This window comes from Penicillium alfredii (genome assembly GCF_028826965.1).
Source record: "Penicillium alfredii strain IBT 34128 chromosome Unknown utg000011l_segment0_segment0, whole genome shotgun sequence".
In the NCBI taxonomy this organism is placed as follows: domain Eukaryota; kingdom Fungi; phylum Ascomycota; class Eurotiomycetes; order Eurotiales; family Aspergillaceae; genus Penicillium; species Penicillium alfredii.
Genome location: NW_026622708.1, coordinates 1735028 through 1756613, shown reverse-complemented (window position 1 = coordinate 1756613; position 21586 = coordinate 1735028). Strand labels below are relative to the sequence as shown.

The 21586-nt window shown below is 50.0% G+C and overlaps 4 protein-coding genes across 4 annotated transcripts, besides 2 other annotated features; 1 reads left to right on the top strand and 3 right to left on the bottom strand.

The window, feature by feature from the left end:
• Positions 1 to 399: 399 nt before the first annotated feature.
• NUU61_009078 (chalcone isomerase domain-containing protein) lies at positions 400 to 1704 on the bottom strand (the record flags this gene model as incomplete). Its single annotated transcript, XM_056659603.1, has 1 exon — positions 400 to 1704. The coding sequence occupies one exon, from the start codon at positions 1702 to 1704 to the stop codon at positions 400 to 402; it is 1305 nt and encodes a 434-aa protein (XP_056507896.1).
• Positions 1705 to 2403: 699 nt separating this feature from the next.
• On the bottom strand, positions 2404 to 2844 carry NUU61_009077 (uncharacterized protein; the record flags this gene model as incomplete). Its single annotated transcript, XM_056659602.1, has 1 exon — positions 2404 to 2844. One exon carries the CDS (start codon positions 2842 to 2844, stop codon positions 2404 to 2406), a length of 441 nt encoding a protein of 146 aa, XP_056507895.1.
• Positions 2845 to 4447: 1603 nt separating this feature from the next.
• Positions 4448 to 5662: a sequence feature (Protein overlapping with rRNA (NUU61_009076, KAJ5084497.1) was converted to a misc_feature.).
• Positions 5663 to 5974: 312 nt separating this feature from the next.
• Positions 5975 to 6052: a sequence feature (Protein overlapping with rRNA (NUU61_009076, KAJ5084497.1) was converted to a misc_feature.).
• Positions 6053 to 8206: 2154 nt separating this feature from the next.
• NUU61_009075 (uncharacterized protein) lies at positions 8207 to 8619 on the top strand (the record flags this gene model as incomplete). Its single annotated transcript, XM_056659600.1, has 2 exons — positions 8207 to 8408; positions 8459 to 8619. 2 exons carry the CDS (start codon positions 8207 to 8209, stop codon positions 8617 to 8619), a joined length of 363 nt encoding a protein of 120 aa, XP_056507893.1.
• Positions 8620 to 12134: 3515 nt separating this feature from the next.
• NUU61_009074 (type I polyketide synthase) lies at positions 12135 to 19227 on the bottom strand (the record flags this gene model as incomplete). The annotated part of the gene is made up of 5 exons (XM_056659599.1): positions 12135 to 12356; positions 12407 to 16129; positions 16192 to 18583; positions 18634 to 19108; positions 19158 to 19227. 5 exons carry the CDS (start codon positions 19225 to 19227, stop codon positions 12135 to 12137), a joined length of 6882 nt encoding a protein of 2293 aa, XP_056507892.1.
• Positions 19228 to 21586: the final 2359 nt, after the last annotated feature.

Genomic DNA, 21586 nt, shown 5'->3' with positions numbered 1-21586 from the left:
GCTTGAGCTTTCTCTCCTTTTTGCGTATCGGATCTCCCCTTCTTCCAGGGAAGATTCTACTGCGAAAGAATTAGATTCCGAATTGCACAGCCTTGTATTCCTTGACTCCCTAGTGATCTCTCCCTTCTCTTTGCTATTTGTCTGTCTGGCAGATACAACATACGTATGGATTTTGTGGAGTTGGTGTAGCTGGGAGATAGATTGATCTTTCTCCTGGAATTTGCATTGAGTAGAGTGAGGCAAACACTTCGTCTGGCCGTCGTAGGGCCCTAGCCAAGATACACTGATACACTTGCCCACAGGTGCAGAACAGGATGGGAGTAGTAAAGACAGGATAGAATCGGAGAAATGAGAGAAGAAATGGCGAAGGTCAATAAAAGGCAAGATGTTAACCTTCTCTTATACCACCTTCTGCACAACCGTGCCAACCGGCCGCTCAACAATCGTCATCAACCCATCCACAATGCTCTGGCGCGCGCCCTCGCTCGAAACCGTCTTGCCGGCAAGGTAATTCAGCCACACTAGGCGGCTGATGCGCTCATCAGCGACGCGGCCCATCCAACGCATCGGCTGAGCCGGGTCAGGTTGGAACAGGGCGTCGAGGGCGCCGCGGGCATCGCGCAGCAACACCAAGGTCTGGCCCTTGGGCACGCTCTTGCGCTGGCCACCGCCAAAGACAGCCTTGAAGTCATTCATGGCCGTGCCGAACGCCTCGTCCTGGAACTCGCCAGGCTCAGCGCCTGGCGCTGCTAGCTTCTTTTGCTGCTGTTGCTGCTGCGCGCGGCTGGTAATGCCGCGTACCCAGCCGTCGCGCAGATGCATGAAGTCGGTGTTGCGGGTCGGGACGATGCGGAACGCCGTGCGGATGCCGTCGTCTTTCAGCAGCGCCGTCCAGGCGGCGTCGCTGCGCTCCGCGTCCAGAAGGAGCTCCCTGAGCTGCTGGCGCTCCGGCGGCACGAGCGAGGTCGCCGAGTCGGCGCCCGCGCTGGAGACCACCATCGAGTCATCGGCTGGCGGGTGGATCGCCGTGCGCACCAGGCGCTGCTGCAGCTCCGTGAGGTCTGACTTGGCCACGTACAGCCCCACGACGTACACCTGGATCCGCAGGAACGACACCGTGCGGATCCCCAGCCCCAGCAGCTGGTACTCGTCTCCGTCGGCAGTGGACAGCTCCTGATCTCCGGCGGGTTTGTTGTTGACAATATTCGAGGTTGACGGCAGCCGGATCGTACTGGGGAAGTAAGGGACAGTGCTATTCCCCGTGGGGACCTGCTCGGCGCCGTCCTGGCCCTTGATTGGGATCACCGATGGCCCGCCGTCACTCGGGAACCCAGCCGGCCCGTCCATCTTCATAGCCCCATTCTTGGGGGAGGTTGCCGTGGCGGCCTCGTTCGTCTGCTCTTGCGACTCCGCGTTTTTCTTGGCCTCCGCAGCCTCCAGCCCGAACAGATCCAGCTTGATGACCCCGTACATGGCTACCGCGCATGCAGCGATACCTGCAGCTGACAGTATCATTGACCGTCGGTACTGGCTGATTTGCTGGTTATCCGGGGCGCGGCCTTGGGATCGGAGAGGGTTCGCATGGCTGCCAGATTGGAGCCGGTTCGTCGTGGAGAGATGTCGTGGGTACGGTCGGGATGTGCGGAAATTCTGGCGGGCGAGGCCCTGGCAGGTACGCCAGGGATTTGGTCGGATGGAAGCCATTTTGTGTTGGTTTGGTTGAGAAATTGCTGGCAATAGGATACGGCGCACCTGGAATGAGTGGAGTGCGGAGATGCACGTGATGTGGATCTATAAAATCAAGGACGGGCAAGATTCAGAGCACTTCTTAGCCGTACCCTTTTTCATCACCTTATTGTCGGAATATGGGGTATCTTTGTTTGCAGATGAAGCAATTTGCTCAATATGAAGTTGTTAAGGTAAATATCAACATGAGCCTAGCTACTTTGGCAATTATATAGTGCCACACCATTTATATATCAAATTAGTTCTTAGCCTCGCAAATTCGAAAATCCATTACTCCCCATTAATTAAATGGCTAATAATAACCTAATTGCTTGGTCTCCGAACTTTCTTTTAGAATTGGTGGCATAGTAGGTAATTGAAACAGGTAGATATGCGCATTTAGCGCGACATGTAGGTGGACAGCCCGCTCGTTTTGTGTACCTTTAGTACCTCCCGCTAAAAATGTGAAGAAGATACTTATTCCCCCAGGCACTCAGTAGCTGTAGGCCAAGTTGATTAGACAGAAGCAATATTAGATGAACTATCATTTCTCTCTTCCTTGTTTCGCAAGCACAAACAAAGAAACTATACAGAAACCACCGATCAAGAAACCCAGCCTGCTCCCAAATCTCTTGTCATCCGGGGCGAGCATTCTTTCCTTTTTGGAGCACAAAAGGATCACTGGCACCGCATCTTGTCGATCTCATTAGCATGGCTGTTGCAGACATCCGTGTAGCTACCGGCCCCGTCGCCGAGCGTCCAGAACCAGTAGGCTCTACCGCCACCCCAGTCACCGGTCAGAGCGTGACAGTCATCCTTGTCCGCGTCCATATCAATATTCTGGCACGAAACGATACATTTGCAATCCTCGGAAGCTACAACCAAAGCATAGTACCTGTGATCGTCGCCCGGATAGCCTTTGGAATCGTAGAACTCGACACCCTGAGGTACATATGGGGGCCCCCTCAGACAGCTGTCCTTGTCCATACGGACCGTCTGTCCGCCAGTACCCTTTTTGCAGGTGTCATCCGGGAAGAAGGAAGCCCATTGCCTAGCGGCAACGGGGGTGACGAAGGCGGCGAGGGATGCGCCGAGCACGAGGATGGAACGGGCGTGCATGGTGGATCGAGGATCTGTGGTAGATTGGTGAGCTCAGTTTCGTGGACCCTATGATATCTCAAGAGGCTTTCAGAGAGAAAGAAAGAAAGAAAGAAAGAAATACCTCAGAAGCCAAGAAGGGGAGGGAGCGGTTTCTGGGAACTTGGATTGAGGACGAAGCAAGTCCTTTCTGGATAACCCAGGATACTCTTATATACTTAGAACTCTAGATAGAGCCCCAGTCAGCCCTGCCCCCTTGTTTTAACTGATTTGTACCAAACCAATCAATGACTCGGTACGTATAAACTGAATTTCGCCCCAGGACTTTTACCCCCCGCCCCATGAGCGGCAACACTCCAAAGCCAAGCCACCAACCCTAAGGCTATTTGCCGATCCCACGTAACCCCGAGCCGATCCTCGTAGCATTAACCCTAAACCAGGGGAGTAGACAGAGTAGACAGTTTGGAGTTTCGCTACCATGATATCTCATTGTTCCCCGGGATCTTTTAGTAGGGTGATTGTGGCATGAATATATAGCAATGGACCTGTCTGCAATCGCTGAAACTTATTTTTAGTTGCATAATACAAGGATCCGTGCTATTATTCTACGTATATCCGACCCCAGGATTTTTGGCCCCATGCACATGAGATACTGTTTGGGGAATGATCATCCCCAGGAGGTAGATGTTGGGATCTGAGCACTCAAGCAAGCAGAGTCCATGGCCGAAGTTTATCCTGTTGTACTGCGCCCTGGAAGTTAAAGTGATTGAACCTACACTCGGAGGGTTTGAAACCTTGGTATGATAACACGGTTTCCTCGCCCTGGTTAGTGAAGCCTGGAAGGCAGCACAATAAACTCCACAACAACGCCCAGTCCTCAGTGCATGTGGAGCAAGAGAGTGTATGTACTTTTTCTTTAATGAGTCTTGGTCATGGACTTGGCGGTCAACAGCCTCTCTTGCCAATGTTTCATGAAGTCTAACAAGGCTGATTTTGTACATTCTCGCCCCCCTTTCCCCGGCCCCCTGACCCACGATTTGATGAATATCAGAAAGCTTTGGAACTCTTTGTTCTAAGCCTCCCTGTAGCTATATAAATGATATTTAGTATACTAGCCCTCTACCTCGATAAATGCCTTCGCCCGGTTTAGCATCGACCTCGAGGGGTGCTATCAAATCCTAAATCAATCTCTCACTTCACAGTATTTTTTGCTTGCACTAAACATTATTCGAGTAGAGAGCCTTGTCGATCAGGGGGCGAAATAATCAGGAATGATCATAGATAAAAAGATTGATCTGATAGAAACAGGCGTAATGTTATTAGGGATTTGGAAGCAAGAAAAGGCTCAGGAGTTAAAATGGGTTTGACTATAAACTGCATACCGGTGTGTCAACTCAAATTGATGTCGCGTAAGGTGTGGAGTAGAAGGGCGTATAAGTTCGCATACAAGGTGCAAACGACATGTTCTTCTCTAGTATAGTCACATGATCAGCGGCATGACATCTTGGGCCTTACAAACAAGGCATCATTATCGATCTCTTATTGCGGCTCTTGAGGATTCTCTTCCTATCTACAGTCACCTAGAGGACCCTTCACAGCCTATGGCTATTCCTAATTCTCTTTGATGCTGAGAAGATTGATTATAAGGCGCGCTCAGCGCAATCCGTTTCACACATCCGGTTCCATCAATGGCATTCGAGGATGGGAGGCTCCTCAATATTATATTTACGGCCCGACAATAAAAAGGCCAAGCATCCATCAAAAGAAAAACATCTTGCTACCAAGTAACAGCAAACATTCACGCACGTTATTCACAAGTTCCATCCCACCTCTCCTACTCCCACCCGTTATCTTCATTGGGCTCCTCCTCGGCCTCTGGACGTGGAAATGTTTCTGGATCATTGTCATGCAGAACAAACTGTTGTATCTCTCTTGGCTCCCACCATTTTCACGCTCAGACAAAATCTCCGAATATGAGTCTGAATGCAAGCCCGTACGCTGGCAAGAAAAACGAATTCGAAGTCTCGATGGGACAAAATTGGCTGTCTGCGAAGGACACATCCCAGTCCAAGACCAGCGCCAGAAGCCAATTGATTCAAGGGAGAAAATGAAGAAAAAGTCAGTTGTGATTTGCTATTTCCAAGGAAATGGCGGGTCGACACCTCTTCGACTCCCGCTTCTCTCGCAGGTTTTGCGAACCATCGCGACGAAGTCCCAACCAACACCCGATGACCCGAGCTATTCCATTGTTGCACTGTCGTACCGCGGATACTGGACATCCTCGGGTCGCGCAACCCAATCAGGCATCGAACTCGATGCCCAGGCATTTCTGAACTGGGTATCAGAAACATACTCAGCACCAGACACGGACCTGCAGATTATCCTCTGGGGCCATAGCCTCGGATGCGCCGTTGCAAGCTCCGCGCTTTCTTCATATCTCACGCGTCGCCATGCGGAACAATCCACGGGTCCGGCTAGGCTAGCACCAATAGCCGGACTGATACTAGAAGCGCCCATCTCCAGTATCAAAGATATGCTGATCGGGCTGTATCCTCAAAAATGGCTGCCGTATCGGTATCTCTGGCCGTTCTCGTGGAATACCTGGTGCACTGCTACCGCGCTGGAGCAACTTGCTGATTATCGCGATCGCACCGCAGGAGATCAATCGGTTCCTCCAATCTTGATTTTGTCTCCCGAACAAGACGAGGTCGTTCCACCGGAGGTGGCGGGTCGCTTAGAGAGCAGAGGCCATGATCTTGGACTGGATATTGCAAGGAAAGATGTGCCGAGAGCGATGCATATCGAAGCGCCGATTAAGATTGATGGAAGAGAAGCATTGGTGAGGTTTATCCAGCGGAATATCTCGAAACCATAGCGGAAATGATACCATCTACTTTAATGAGAAATCTATTAGAAGCAGTGTCCATCTAACAAATTAACATCTCCATTGATCGTCAGCGCTGTATTTACGAGACAGACTGATCCAGCGCACCATCAAGAAAGGACACTCTTAGAATCCTAAATAGGTAGTGGGCTAGTATTTGGCCTCGAATAGATTCTTAACATTGATCTGGTTAGGGGTAAAAAAGTCAGTGGAATAAAAAAGATTCTACATATTCCAGCTATATAAACTACAAAGATGTTATTTCAGGTACATACGACCACAGGGTGTGGAGAACAGGGCTTCCCGTCCGCTCAGCCGTACTTAAGCCACACGCCGGCTAGTTAGTAGTTGGGTGGGTGACCACCAGCGAATCCTGGCTGTTGTATGTTTTTCTCTTTTTCTTTTCTATTCGTCTTTTTGCGTCCTATCTATCCTGAACGCCCCTTTATTCTTTACCCGAACGAAACTCCTGTATATCCCTAGAATGCTAACGTGTGTACTCGACTTAACTTACCTTCCCCATCTTTTTGCTCTTCTTCCCTCGGATTGATTTACCTTTTCTCTACTTTTGCTTTTGTTCTCTTAGAATCGCGTGTTTATTACCTTTTCGGGTATAAAGATACCTTACCGCCACTATTACTCTTTAGTCTAGACTCGGCTATATCAAACTGTAAAGGGTCTACCAAGATGGTGAGGCATGAGGTTATTCCTAACTGACGGAAGGGGTGAATCATATGATATCACCTGATTAACCCCTTCCGTTAGTTGGGAATAACCTCATGCCTCACCATCTTGGTAGACCCTTTATAAAATTATAAATTTCTATATACCATTAAAGAGAACGTTGTTTAAGCTAGTACCTTCTCACCACTTGTTTGCGGCCTCACTTTTAAACGGAAGTTTAGGTTCCTCTTTCAGCTCCTCCTTTTTTCGTTTCAACTTAGTTGAACACACAATCACTGACGTAAAGACCAAAACTCTATTGTCACTATTATCGCTTATTTATCTTATCGGCGAAAGTTCGCACTGCTGAAAACCGGCTATACGTATATATCCAACGGAGTAATAATACATACTAGCTAGGGTATTGTATACAACTATTAGATAACGAAAGAGTAGAATGGCCGGGAAAATATAGTGTATAGGACATTGTTAATGAGGAGATACAAAGTCGATGGGTAAAAAAATAAAGGGTCAACAAGAGGGTTCGGGGAACGGCAGGTGGTGAAACAATAATAAACTCCAGAGAAATATGGTGGGTTCTGGCCAAGAGAGACGAAACCGATGAAGTGCAAAATACCCACAGGACAAGAACGAGGCCTTGACGCACTCAGAAACATAACTAGTAAGTGATAAGCCTTGGCCACTGCGCCCGAGGGAACATGATAGATCGTCGTCTCGATGCTCCCATCCTTCTCCGCTACCGAGTGGATCTCGGTCCTTCCGTCGCATCTTGACGCACCATGAATGCACCTCCTCCTCCCTTCTTCAACATTTATTGATCCATCTGGCCCCACGTCTATATCACATATACAGATCGTGTTCAGCTCGCCCTGCGATGAACGTGCGGGGAAAAGATCGCTGGTTACAAGATACTCCTCGATCATCGCCAATTCATCTCCAACCCCGTTTTCCGATGCAGTTCCCCCACCCCCCAACCAACCCCCAAGAGAAGGGCGGGTATGGACTTGCAATCCCATGATAAACAATGAGATAAAGTGAAGATTGCGCCATCGGGAAGCGATCGTACCTGACAGGAGGCTAGTATCACAGAGAATTGCTGTCTTTTTATGCTTCACTATCCACACCGGGACGGCAATGAGTCCTAGGTTGCCTCGACTGGCTGCTCTGTCGATCAGTGCTACTGTGCGGCATTTTTGCTACATTCTCCTTCGGAAATGCTGTCCTCAGCGCAGTCACCCCCCTGGGCTACTCGCATTAACCTCCCCGGTCGACCCACCGATTTAGCGGCAAACATGTATTGTGGGTGCACTATAACCCCGACACAGCGGGGATAGTACAGAGAGATTGCCTGGATCGACGCACCCTGCAGAGCCATAGGTCGAATTGATTGCTGAATTACATCACAAATTCTCCACAGGTTCATCTCGACCCGAGATGCTCGCCTCTCGCTAAAGCTGAGATCTGCATCATACGGTAAGCCCAATCCAATGGAACATCATCATCAATCGATCTTCCTTATCTACATCGCGGGAGGATTGGGCCACTCCTCCACTTTATCTGTACATCGGAACGGGATCGGCAGTGTGCGCTTAATGTGATGGCACAGCGCAGCTCGCCACGGACTTTTGTATCCCCTCATGCAATCGAGTACGGCTGATAAGTGTGCTGAGGGTTCGACCGTCCTGTGGTGTCCTATTTTTGCTATATAAACCCTGAATTCTCCCAGCTTCCGGTTCTCCATCCACGATCTCACGAGTTTTACATCGTGTCCCAATCCACCAAAAACTATATCTGTCCCATTGTTAAGTCGCCATCATGGTGCCTCGACCTACCCTTCTGCTCCTGGCCCTGGCGGCTTCCGCCATCGGAGCACCCGCTACTCAGAACGACAATGCCGTTGACATGAAGGTGCCCGAGCAGACCCCTGAGCAGATGGCCAACTCGGACCAGGGCCACGTCGTCGTCAATGTTTTTGGCAACTTTGAGGTTGAGCCTATGTGCCGTGCGAATGGCAGGAGTAAGTAGGAGCTATCTTATCGTATTTGCAAGCCGCTAACGAGAAAACAGAGTGTAGATTGAACGCTAGCTGCTGCTCCGGCTACTGTTCCTGGCACCAGGGCTACAAGTGTGCTGATCGATCGGCCGCTCTCGAAGAAGAGGAAGGTCCTCTTCCAGAGAAGGGCCCTGATATTGAGCCTATGTGCCGTCCAAATAACACCAGTAAGTAGGAGCTATCTTATCGTATTTGCAAGCCGTTAACGAGAAAACAGGGTGTAGATTGAACTCTAGCTGCTGCTCCGGCTACTGTTCCTGGCACAAGGGCTACAAGTGTGCTGATCGATCGGCCGCTCTCGAAGAGGAAGGTCCTCTTCCAGAGAAGGGCCCTGATATTGAGCCTATGTGCCGTCCAAATAACACCAGTAAGTAGGAGCTACCTTATCGTATTTGCAAGCCGCTAACGAGAAAACAGGGTGTAGATTGAACTCTAGCTGCTGCTCTGGCTACTGTTCCTGGCACCAGGGCTACAAGTGTGCTGATCGATCGGCCGCTCTCGAAGAAGGCGTGAGCCTTAGGGAAGAGATCTAAGGAAAGGACATTCGGTCCAAGAGAGATGAACCACCACACAGGTTTCTGTTGTTCTGGTGGTGACAGGATTGTTCGGAGGAAGGTGTTACGGATCCTGCAGACGCCAGTTATCTGAGGACCCCACAACTTGACGATGGGCCACCGAGAGCCAATAAACCGATTAGTGAGCACGAGCCTAAGCGCCGGCGGGAACTGATAGTAGAATATATGCCCTAAGAGGAAATCTATTATTTATACGTCTATACGTATCGGATTTTCGCTGGTAAGAAGTCACGTAATGACTAGAACCGAATATAGGACGACTTATCGGGCGATAAGGCGGATCCTACTAAGCGATAAGTTCCGGATTTATCGGGCGACGAGAAGGACTAGGTATATAAGAAATACTCCCTCGGTATATATTTAGTTCTTTATAATTAATTATATATTATCACTTAGATACTACCTTTAGCCTTATTCTCAATTTACCTTTATAATAATTATCCTATAAATAGAGGAGCTTACTTTATATACCTATTTAGTGACTAACCTCCTCAGCGTACGCTCTAATATATCTTGTAAAATACTCAACAAAACCCGAGCCTATATAAGACTTAGTATAGCGACAATATAGTTACGAGATACTCTTAGGATCAAAGTCTATACTAACGGGGCCGAAACTAGCTACCTCCGTATATATAGTTATTATACTCTATAATAACTAAAGTAAGATACCCTAATTAGCAGAAGACTCTCAGTGACGCAGAGGCGACGCGTAATAAGAGGCCACTACTTTAGAGTAAATTTAAAAATTAAATAGTGCTTCGGAAAGGAGTATTATAGATTGCAGTATATTATAAGATTCTTATATAATATTATCGGTAGTTAAAGATAGTAATTAGTATCTTATTACTATATTAGAGGGTTCTACTCTAATATAGGTCTTTACGAATATTAATCTATTATCTAAGTCTTTCTAGGATAGCCAAGACCTTTTTTTTCTTAAGATATTTATAAAGTCTCCTTCTCTCGTTAGAGATACTATTAAATTAGCTAGTAGTAGCCTTTTAGATATATAATAGGTTTTTATATATTTTCTAAGATAGGATACCCTTTCTATTTCCTTAAGAGTTATTATTAACTATTATATTAGTAGTTTCTTATAATAATTAGAATTAGGGTCTAAATAAGGGATTATAGAAATATTTTATAAAGATACTATAATATAGTAGATATAGAATAAAAAAAGATAAAAAAAGATTTATATATATAAAGTTAGCTTAGACAATAAGGAATTCTTTGGGCCCCGGTCGATTAAGCGAGTCGACGGGGGCCCAAAAACTTGGTCAAAATTTAGGCCCCGCTTAGCATTTTTTTGGGCCCCCCTTAGCTGGGTGCCCTCTTTGACCAACTGGTTAGCCCTCGTTGTTCCATATCTGATCCCTGCTAGCGTCTCGTGCCGCTGGGTCTGTAACAGAAAGCCTTAATCCTTAACTAAATAAATAGTATTATTATAGAGAAGATTTCCGAGCTTCAGTATGTATCAAGTTTGCCGGATGGGGACTGGGTCACTTTAAGAGCCGCCTCGAGCGCCCCCAAAATGCCCCCGGTTCTCAGCCTTGCATTCTAGTGCGTATGTTCAATTACATATGTATGTGACGTGGAGTTCTGTAGCCAATACCAACCTCAGATTTTGAATAGCAATACATCCATGTCCTAGAATGGGATGGATTTTCTCTTCAGCCAATTCACTTTCTTGAAAAAGAAATTCGATGTCAAGTCCTCCTACGAATGTAGATCGCTTTCCCATGATAGAGAAGATCCCGAGATAGAAGCTGCGGGCTCCGTCATTTTGAGAAATAGTTCTGCCTGCACGAGATCGACACAACTTCAGTTTACAGTAGAAGAACGTCTATGTTCGCAATCTCCTAGCAGTATTTAAAGCGCCGCGATATCATTTCCAGTCCCTTCGTCATCAATTCTAGCTTGTTCTAAACGAGATAGACACTTACTCACTAAGGAAGATCCCAAGTTACGCACTAAGCTGCGGCATATTGATATACACTGCTACTGGTTGAGACAGAAGGTCAGAGATGATCAAACCCGTGTATGCTGGGTTCCAACAGCCACTATGGTGGCAGATAGGCTCACCAAGCTCCTACCCCGCTAGAAATATCAGCAGTTCATCAGGCAGTTGGTCATGCAGAATATCCACCACTCAATCAATAGAAGAGGCTCAAGATAAGAGTGGTGTAAAGCCTTAAATACACAGAGAGAGAGAAGACCGACGGCTGCAGCTGGAGGGCGTATCAAGATAATTCATACAATACCTTATTCAGCAGCGGTATAGTCGGCACGACTGAGACTCTGACCGCACGCACTCATTTAGCGACCCAGGCACCTATAGAAGTGATTTTTTGTTACATACAGACTGAATGCAGAGACGATAATCGTTCCGGTGTGGCTGTAGCTGAGATCCGACAGTAACCAAGAATACAGCACGGCCTTTCGAACCGTATAGCTCAAAGTTCTCTTTTGAAGCATAGTAGTCCCTAAGACAGCACTTATTCAGTATATCTCATAGATTTTTCAACGTCTCAAACCGCACAACTGGGCCGTGCTCCACGAGCCGGATATTAAACCTGTTGTTTTCAGAGGAAGATTGCTTGTTATTCTTCAGACAGGAAATTTGACGATTTATGTACAACATGCAACCTCCAGATTGATTTCCAACCATAGCTGATAATTCCATGAGGTCAGGAATTGATCCCGGTACAATATGATATATTACAACAGAATCAAGCTGGCAGGCACTCAAAGAGTTGGGTCGAGATGCTAGATTCGAAGATGACATCGGATACTACAACTTCCGCCGCTGGACTGCAAATGAAGTCAATCGTTAGTTACTCATTGAACGCTATTGATGAAACTCTTCTCGCTTTTTTAACCGAATACTCTGTATCGAGACCTACTTTCATCTCACAGGGTATTTCACCAGCCACGAGCGGCAAAGGGTGCTTGGCCAGTCTAGCGGCGCGGTTTTCGAAAAGCACTACCAATCACGATTAATTGGCCTCGATCTCCAGTATCTCATCCTTCATTATCATTGATAGGTGGTTACTATTGACTAGCGGAAGTAGCATACATCACTCAAACTAAAGCAACACACATCCCTAGGCTAGCCAACATTCACCCCCAAAGCCTCCAAGGCCAACAGAGACAACCCCTTGAACGTCAACGACGTCGACAACAGCTCCTGGAAAGGGATAATAAGACCAAACGTCTTGAACAACCAGTTGCGCAGCTCAGTTCCAATCATACTGTCCAACCCATACCCAGCAACGCTAGATCCCTCTAGTGCAAAGTCTTCCACCGACATCATCAAGATACCTGCACACCTCTGTATAAGGCACGCAGCGACGACACCCACCGCGGCATCGACACCATCACTCTGCGCAGCTGCAACTGCCTGTGTCGCGACACCCCCTCGCCGCCATCTTTGGCCTCGTCGCCATTTTTTCTATCAGACGCCGCCTCGACCAGTGCCTTCAGCCCAATGAACCGGCCATCCTCGACCCAATCCAGATCGATATCCTTGCTGGCAGCCGCCCATGCCCCCGCTAACCGCGACGGGTCCAGACCCAACAAGATACTAGCGTCTTGATACTTCGGATCCAACCGAGGCCGCGACGACATGGCTGCCTCAAACGCGCGAAGCATTTCGCGCTCGTCGATTCCATACATACCGCGATGCGTGATCTTGTCCTCCAACGCGTCGTTCTCCGCCACGACACCCACGCCTAGAACCATAGGTAGCGCCACGGATGTAGCGGGCAGACCCATGCGATTGCGCTGGCAGGCCAGGTTATCCAAGAAGCTGTTGGCGGCGGCGTAATTGGACTGACTTGGTTGGCCAACGATAGCAGAGATGGAGGTTGTCATAACGAAGAAGTCCAGTTCGTGGTCCTTGAGCGCATGATGCAGCGCGAGCGCTCCGTTCACCTTAGGCGTGATAGCGGCTTGGAACTTTTCAATGGATGTCTGGGGGCCAAAGATGCCATCCTGGAGCACCATGGCCGCGTGGACAACGCCGCGGATGCGTCTGCCATTGAGCCCGGACGTGACGGATTGGATGACGCTGTTTACGTCGGAGACATTGGAGACATCACCGCGGAAGACCTGGGGGTGGGCACCCACCTCGCGGAGAGAGGATATCAGCTGCGCGGCTTCGGGTTTATCTGCTCCGGAGCGCGAGATAAAGGCGAAGTGGCGCGCGCCGCGCTCTACCATCCACGCCGTGAGACTGCGGCCGAGGCCGCCTAGACAGCCAGCCAATAGGTAGATGTCCTTAGAGGAGAAGTGCAGCTTTGGGGTGGATGGGGCAATCTCGACAACGTCACTATTGTAATTGTATGTCATGATGTATCTCTTAGCGGTGATACTTGTGGCGCGGTTCACATCGTTGGTACTGTAGACGAGGGCAGGCTCCATTGGTCCTTCAATGGATGCAACGGCCGCACGCATGATCTTGCCCAGTGCCGTCTTGTCAATGTTGAACGTAGACTTGACTGATGTCGCAGCGAAGCGTACACCGCGCGTGAATGGAGTGACATCCGATGGGGCAGACAGGGCACCGTGGACATTTTTGCTTAGTATGAACCATCCACCAGAGGGCATCTCACGCCAGACCTTCTGGTTCCTACCGGAGAAGTCCTCAGCCACGACGACCAGCGCGGACCCGGCTATCTTCATAACTTGGCGGATGTGAGACATGTCCTCAGCTACGGCGAGCGGGAAGTGCAAGGCCCTGCTGATCTGGGCGAGAGCGTTGGAGAAGGACTTCGATGAAGAAAGGAGGAGGACATGCTTTTCCGTAAGGGAGCCTGAGACGCTCGAAACAGCGTCGACAGCCCGGCACAGCTCTGGCAGGGCTGAAACGAAATGATTCTCGACGGCAGGATCGCACTGGACTGACATTACCCATGGCACTCGGACGATAGTCTCGAGCGGGTTCGTCACGTAGGTTACAACCGTCTTCCCCCAGAGATCTTGATCCACGCTGTCTCCCACCTTGAGGACGGTGCCAGCGACCACCCGAGGGCCCTCGGCCGGAGCTTGCAGGTCTTGGTTGAATACCTCGCAGGAGGTAACCTGAACTTCGATCTCGTTCGGCTGGAGAGACATGCCATCAAAGCGGTTGCTGTGGGTAAAGGTAATCTTACCCTGCTCGGCATTGGCCTGGAGTAGTTGACCACTGGGTAGGGGCATCTGCGCCAATTTATTTTCATCAGGGACCATCCAGGCGTTGAGCTCATCGTTCAGCACAATCCGACTAATATGGCACATGCCTTGGTGCAGCCAGTACTCGTTTTCAGTCACCGACCTGGCGGAACCATGACGGATGGACACCAGCTTCTGTGCGATGGACTCAAACGTTTCGTCCTGATCCACATCCAACCAGGTCAGCTTGGACATCTTCTGCTCCTCCCGCAGCACCCGCAGGAAACCTGGGACCATGCCGCCATCGGTGGACGTGCAGGCGTTGACCCCTGTCGTGAGCCATAGGACAGACGTCCCAGACGCGATGATCTGTGTAAGTGCGTCAAACGACGTCGTTTCCGGCTGGGAGAGAATATTGGCGCATGGGTTGAATAGGACGAGCTCCTTGTCAGTGGTCAAATCCACCTCCTCGAGAGTCTTGACGAATACCTCAATCCCCTGAAGTCGCAGAGCGCCTGCTAGAGCGAGGGGTGGAGCTGAATGGAGACGGGAGTAGACTAGTTTGATGCAATCATCTGGGCTGCTGCTGGAAAAGTCCTCCTCCATGAAGCGGGAGACAAGCAACAACGTCTGCTCTGATGCGACATTGGCCATGATGAAGAACCCGGCCTTTTTGATGCTAGTTTGGACCGTGGGTGCCACAGAGCTATCAACCAGGACGAGGGTGATGCCGGTAGCACTGAGGATAGACTTCAGAGAAGCCCACATATCGGATTCTGCCAGCTGCTGGGCATCCTCACCCGCGATAAGAACCAGGCCTTGGTCCTTGACATTTAATTTGGCCAGGTTGAGCGGTCCTTCTGGGATGACGACATTTTTAATGCGCGAGGAGGATTTCTCCGACGTCTGCCCTGCCACAGAAAGCTCAGCCGTCGGTGGAAGTCTGCTAAGCACACTCTCGGGATCGACAGAAGTCGATGTTGAAGCGACCAGCAGAGCAGAAGCCACAGGCTCTTTGTGGCACAGAAGGGAAATGACATCGGGCAGCATGTCAGGTCCTAGGGGCACTTTCTGCAGCTCACAAAGTGTATAATCGGGCTTCCATTCCACTGCGGCATAAGGTGCTGGATTCGCAGCTGCCTTATCTCCCAGGGGTAAAGCAGCCTCGTATGCTACTGTATGAAGCCCCTTGATGTCTACGATAACCCGTCCCGTGGGGGTAGCTAGTTGGGCATCGGTGTTGAAGTAACGAGCGCGCTCACCGCGGACATCGTTCCAGGCCACCGCCTGACCGACTGTGTCGGCTTCATCACCCGGCACAAGTAGGGTGATTTCCTCGAACTTGATAGGCACAGCCGCCCACGGCATTGTCTGGTAAAGACCAGCATGGATGGATATATTGACGAGCTGCAGAAGGCAGTCCACGGTGGAGGGATGGAGCATGTAACGGGACTCGTCGACCATGCGTCGGCTGCTGGTAGCTAGGGGGATTTGTCCAGCTGCCTGGTAGTACTTCTCGTGCGTCCTGATCTTGTCGAGGGTGTCGAACGAGGTGCCGTACTCAAAACCCACTCGACGGAAGGTGTCGTTCCACCGCTTACCCCCGTGTCGGTGGGTGAGGACCCCGGGATTCACGGAGTGGGAGCGCACATCCGCCGATTGAGGGTCAGAAACTGGAAGAATTGTGCCCTCGGAGTGAATCGTCCAGTTGTTGTCAGTACAGGACTCCACGGCGAAGTGATACGAGGGGGACTTGGATGAGGAGTTCTGGGACAGTCGTAGTTGGATTTCTATGCCGGCGTCTGAGTCCGGGATAATCAGCGTGGTCTTCAGCTCAACATCGCGCAACACAGCTCCAGAAACATTGACACCACTAATCTCGCAGTGCTGTCGCGCCGCCTCGATGGCAAGAGCAATATGTCCCGTCGCGGGGAATATGTTGGAACCTCCGAGCTGGGTAGTTTAAATTAGTAATTGTCTCTGCTCTCTGCTCTTTTACGGAGAGATGAACTTACCTTGTGATCCTGAAGCCATGGGATGTCCCGGATGCGCAGAATATTCCGCCAGACCATTGCATGAGATGACAGTCCGGGGATCTTGCTACCCAGCAGGTCGTGGCGCGCATGGGTGAGCTGACGGTACTCGGCGCTGATACGAGGCTCTGCCCAGTAGACCCTGTCATAATTCCACTGGTACAGGGGCAGATCGGTCAGAGTGAACGGACGCTTGCCAGAGCCCTTCAAGTCCAGCTGGAAGTCCAGGGAAGGACCGTCTAGTCGATTCACCCTGTACATGTCTACGGCATATCCTGCGAGGAAGAGCTCACCGGCTGTCTTAAGTAGCGAATGCGCCCCATCCTGGTTCCGGATCAGAGTAGGAACATACGCGTAACGGTTGAAACCATTCGCCTGGCAGATCTGCTTGAAGGGCCCGGACAGAGCCGAGTGAGGGCCCACCTCAACAAAACCGCCAATATCTTCAAGATCGTCTATTTTTGCGAGGGTCTGTACGGCGGTGTTGAACAGTACACGGCCAGTGAGATTGCGCGCCCAGTAGGCTGGGGTGATGTCTCCTGTCGCAACGGGACAGCTGGTGACGGAGGAAATCATAGTCCTGCGTGGGCAGCGCCACTGGTGGTCATAGCTGTCCAGCTTGCGGTAAGCATTGGTGACCAAGTCCACCATAGGGCCGGCGACAGGCTCCATATGAGGCGAGTGGTATGCGATGCCAGTCCGCAACTCGCGAGCAAAGATCTTGTCTTCTGCAAAGCGGTCTCGGGCCTCATGTATGGCGGCGACCGGGCCACTAAGAGTAACACTAGAGGGGGAATTTTCGCAGGCAACTACGAGCTCATTGCTGACGCGGGCGAGATATAGCTCGGCCTCATCACGGCCAAGGCCTACCGCCATCATTGAACCACCGGCGGGTGCGTTACGCGCCAGTGAGTAGCCGCGGTAGTAAGCGGCGATGATGGTCTCCGGAGCAGAGGCCAGACCAGCAGTATACGCCGCTGCATATTCACCCGCTGAGTGACCGACAGTAGCAATAGGAACGATGTTCCACGATGCCAGGAGGTCCACGAGGGCGATTTGAGTGGCCACCAGCGTCGGCTGAGCAATATTAGCGTTGTTGATTCGGCTCGTCCCTGCTGGAGTCGTGAGTTCCTCCTCGATCGAAAAGGTGGGAGGATGATTGATGCCCTTAAGCACCCGATCCAAGCGTCGGATCCTGTCGCGGAAAACGGGGAAGGTCTCAATGGCCTCTCGACCGAGCGCTGCCCACTGCGCACCCTGTCCGGTGAAGATGAAGGAAAGATTGGAAATAGGCTTGGTGCAGAGGCCAAACTTGAAGTTGGCGATTGCCATATCAGACGCCGCTGTGGGCTCGCTAGCAACAACAAATGCCCTCTGAGCGAAGCGACTGCGGTGGTTGTTTAGGGTGTGCGCAAAGTCTGAGAGGTAGTATTGATTGACTACCTTGGAATGCGCCTCGATGTTGCGGATCAGGGTTGTCTTTTCGTGCGCCGAGAAGGTGACGAGTAGCGGCCTGGTGGATGAGTGGTCATAGTGGGCCAGGGCCTTGCGGGCCCCGTGCTGATATTGCGGATACTGTGCCTTTACCTCTTCCACAACGACGTGGCCGTTGGTGCCACCGTATCCAAAAGAGGAAATACTGGCTCTGCGGGACTCAAATTCATCGGGCCAAGGCAGGGTATCGCGATTAACCTTGACGTTCCACTCCTCCTCGGGGATCTCCGGGTTAACCTTCTGGAGACCAGCGACACCGGGAATCACACCCGCTTCCACCATCAACGCAGCCTTCATGACGGCGAAGATTCCGCTGGCTGCTTCGCTGTGGCCAATGTTGGGCTTAACAGCGCCAATAATCAGGGGTCGATCCTCTGAACGAGTGTCATTCATAGCACTAGCCGCAGCACGGACTTCAATAGGATCTCCCACTGGTGTACCGGTCCCGTGGCATTCAAAATAGGCAGTCCGGTCTGGATCGAGACTGGCGCGCTTGTATGCGGCGCGGATGACCTTCTCCTGGCCCTTCATGTTCGGATAAGTGATACCATAGCCCGGAACCTTACCATTCGTGTTAACAGCTGAAGAGCGAATGGTGGCTCGAATGATGTCGCCATCGCGGATAGCATCGCTCAGTCTCTTCAGATACAGAGCGCCAGCACCCTCGCCACGGCCGTATCCATCGGCAGCAGCATCGAACGTATGGCAGAATGAGGTCGGCGATAGCACACCCAGTTTGGCGGTGTTCATATGCTGATCAACCGTGAGGATCAAGTTGACACCACCAACCAGAGCTGCTTCGCAATCTCTAGCACGCAGTGCATGGCAGGCATGATGGATTGCGTACACCGACGAGGAGCATGCGGTGTTGATAGTGAAGCTTCGATTGTTTTAGTTCCGTCCATATGTCTGTGAAGCACGGATCCTTACCTCGGCCCATTCAGGTCAAAGACATTTCCTACACGGTTACTGATAATACCTGGATCAACACCAGTGGCCGCATAGCTGTGGCGGAAGTCCGGATCCCGAAAGGTCATCTGCTGGTAGTCGGCAGTGAAGCTGCCAACGAAGACACCCGTATTGGTGCCGGAAACCTGCTCCAAGGTCAGACCAGCAGACTCAAGTGCCTCGTAGCAGACCTCGAGGATCTTTCGCTGCTGTGGGTCCAGCCACATGGCCTCGACGGGTGTCATGTTGAAGAACGTGGGGTCGAATTTCTCTGCAGGGCCGTCGAGGAAGTAACCACCGCCCACATTCATGCTGCCAGGGCGGTCACCGTTCTTGTGAAGGTGTGCGTCAATATTAAACCGGGACCTGGGGACTCGCATAGTGTTCCCGGTGCCTTTTCTCAGGAGCAGATCCCACAGGGTCGAGGGGGAGTCGACCTTGCCAGGCAGACGGCAGGCTGCACTACGGTTAGTGGATCATTGAACTTCTTTGGTATTCACACTTACCCATGCCACAGATTGCGATGGGCTCGAGGCTGACATCTTCAGCTGGGGTAGTATCGTTTGCGTAAAGCATGGCGACTTGATCAGATTGAAAGAGATAGGAGGGGAACAATTGCTACTATATCTAGTTATTTTCGCAGGCTGAAAGAAGAGCAACGTCAATAGTGATTTTGGATCCTGGCTGGAAGGGAGGGTGGCTGATGAGGCTTTAATATACCATTTGATTCTTGCATCGTTTGGGTGGATTTTCTATCAGACCCTTCTCAGCTTCTGGCATTGCCTTCCCAATGATTCAAGTTGCATAAATACAGACAAGAACGCCATCATGAAAGCAATTTCTAACCATTTGGTATCTAGCTTGTAAGAGTATCAAACATTTCTGATTTCCCGTTCAAGGCTAATGCATGAAAAGATTGAACCCGTGCCAGAGAAGATCATGACGAATTCGGTGGAACATGCATTCCGGTCGAAGATAAATGGAGAGATCAAGCCCGTGCCAGAGAAGATCATGATGAATTCAGTGGAACATAGAATCAATGGGGGATACAGTTGAGTGAGGCCCAAAATTTTGGTTGAATGTTCCACCAAATCTTTGGGCCCTAGTGAATGTTGTATATTGATTGAGTGAGGCCTAAAAATGGGAAGCTGGGGAGAGCAGAACTGTTGAGGAAAGGGAGCAGAAGAGAGAGAAAATCAAATTGTTTGTCTGCAGGAGAGAGAAGAAGAGAAGCTATCTGCTGTCTACAGGTCCGCTGCGGGCGGTCAGGGAGGCGGTGGAGAAACGCTGGCGGAACCCCAGTCCCAACAACTATTACCGCTGTTCACCCCTTATATAAGCCTCTACTGGATGTCAGTTTCTGCGTTCCTTGGATCTATTAGGTCCGTTTTGATGTTGGGCTGCTTTGACTTGCGAACGCCGCCTTTACTTCTATAGTGATATAGTCTACTGTGGTTGAAGCAATAATCCTCTATACTATGTGGTATGACTTCAATAGCTAGTATATTATTTACTAGATATATATGATGTTAAAGAGCATTTATTCCGCCTTTCAGCCTAGGAATGTCACCGTGATTTACAAATCCATCCAGAGATTTGTGTACAGGATGATGATGATGATGATTTCATTTACGCTGACTCTCGCTGGTGGCCATATGCAGCATACAACTACTATGCCCTAGATACATGGTTTGATCCACTGTGATTGTTCCAAGCTGCCTGAACGGTGAGCGTTGAGCCTCACCTGGGAAGGCCTGTCATTGTCTCCACTTGAACCTGTGAAAAGGGTGGGGTAACTCTGTAACCCCGCGCTTGTATCTCTCCATAGAGACCGATGGTGGTAAATGTTGTTTTTTGTACACGAAGATTCTTTCTCAAACCCTACTCCGTAACACGCAAATCTGCATCTGGATTAAAGTAGTTTCAGGTGGCTGATCTGCATTGGAAAACAATATCATAACTACTAGTAATTCCATTCCTTTCACATCTGGAATATTACTGCTTTCCAACGCATACCACGCACCTCTATACAGGAGTGTGGCCTATTGTACTAGAGATGTTATGAATTTTGGTTATTGAGACATTGCTGATAGAACGTGAGAAAGTAACAACCGATGCACCTCCCAATTTGCGTACTGGCCGTTGGGAAGATCCTGGTACAAAATACTGATAAATCTCTTCCCCCACTGGTCTACGTGCTTATGGAACTTACACCAAGTGCGTGCAGTCTGTTGCACTAGTCGATGCATCGTGAAGAAAGCCCCAGTCTCACTAGTAGATATAATTGAAAAGTCACTCAACAACGTGATATAGGTTTCAAATATCATGCAACCAATATTATCCAGGATGATGTGTCTCGTATCGAAGGCCGACACAGTTCCCGGCGAAGTTGCCGAAGCATTGACATTATCCATCCACTAAGCTACCGAGTCAACTCTCCAACAGTCGGCCGGGTGGACGAATCAGGTCATTTCAATGTTGTCCCCTTTCATAGTGAGTGTTCAGGTCAACTTATCTCGAACATGATAATGAGCTATAATGAGCTATGTGAGTAAACTCTAGCGTAAATTGACACGTTATATTTTCTGTCGGATTAATGGTTTTCGAAAAGCACTCTTATTATTCCAGTCTCCCACCACACTAGCGCGGTTGAAGGCTGGGACTCGTCTGCTCAGTGTGGATCCTACAACACGGGAAGTTCAAAAGGTCGACAATCTAGGCTGAAATGCTGGAGGCACGGACTCCGTACGATGTTAGTCTTTTCATGATCAACTGGAGCCAATATTTATCAACAGCAACCCATTTATGTATGTTGGTTAGTAGGAAATATGGTCATTTGACGAGCACTCGGTGTACTCCGCTCCGTGTCACAACATCTCAAGTTCATGCAGCACTTGAGATAATCGAGTACTGGATATCCCATCGGGACTAGCAG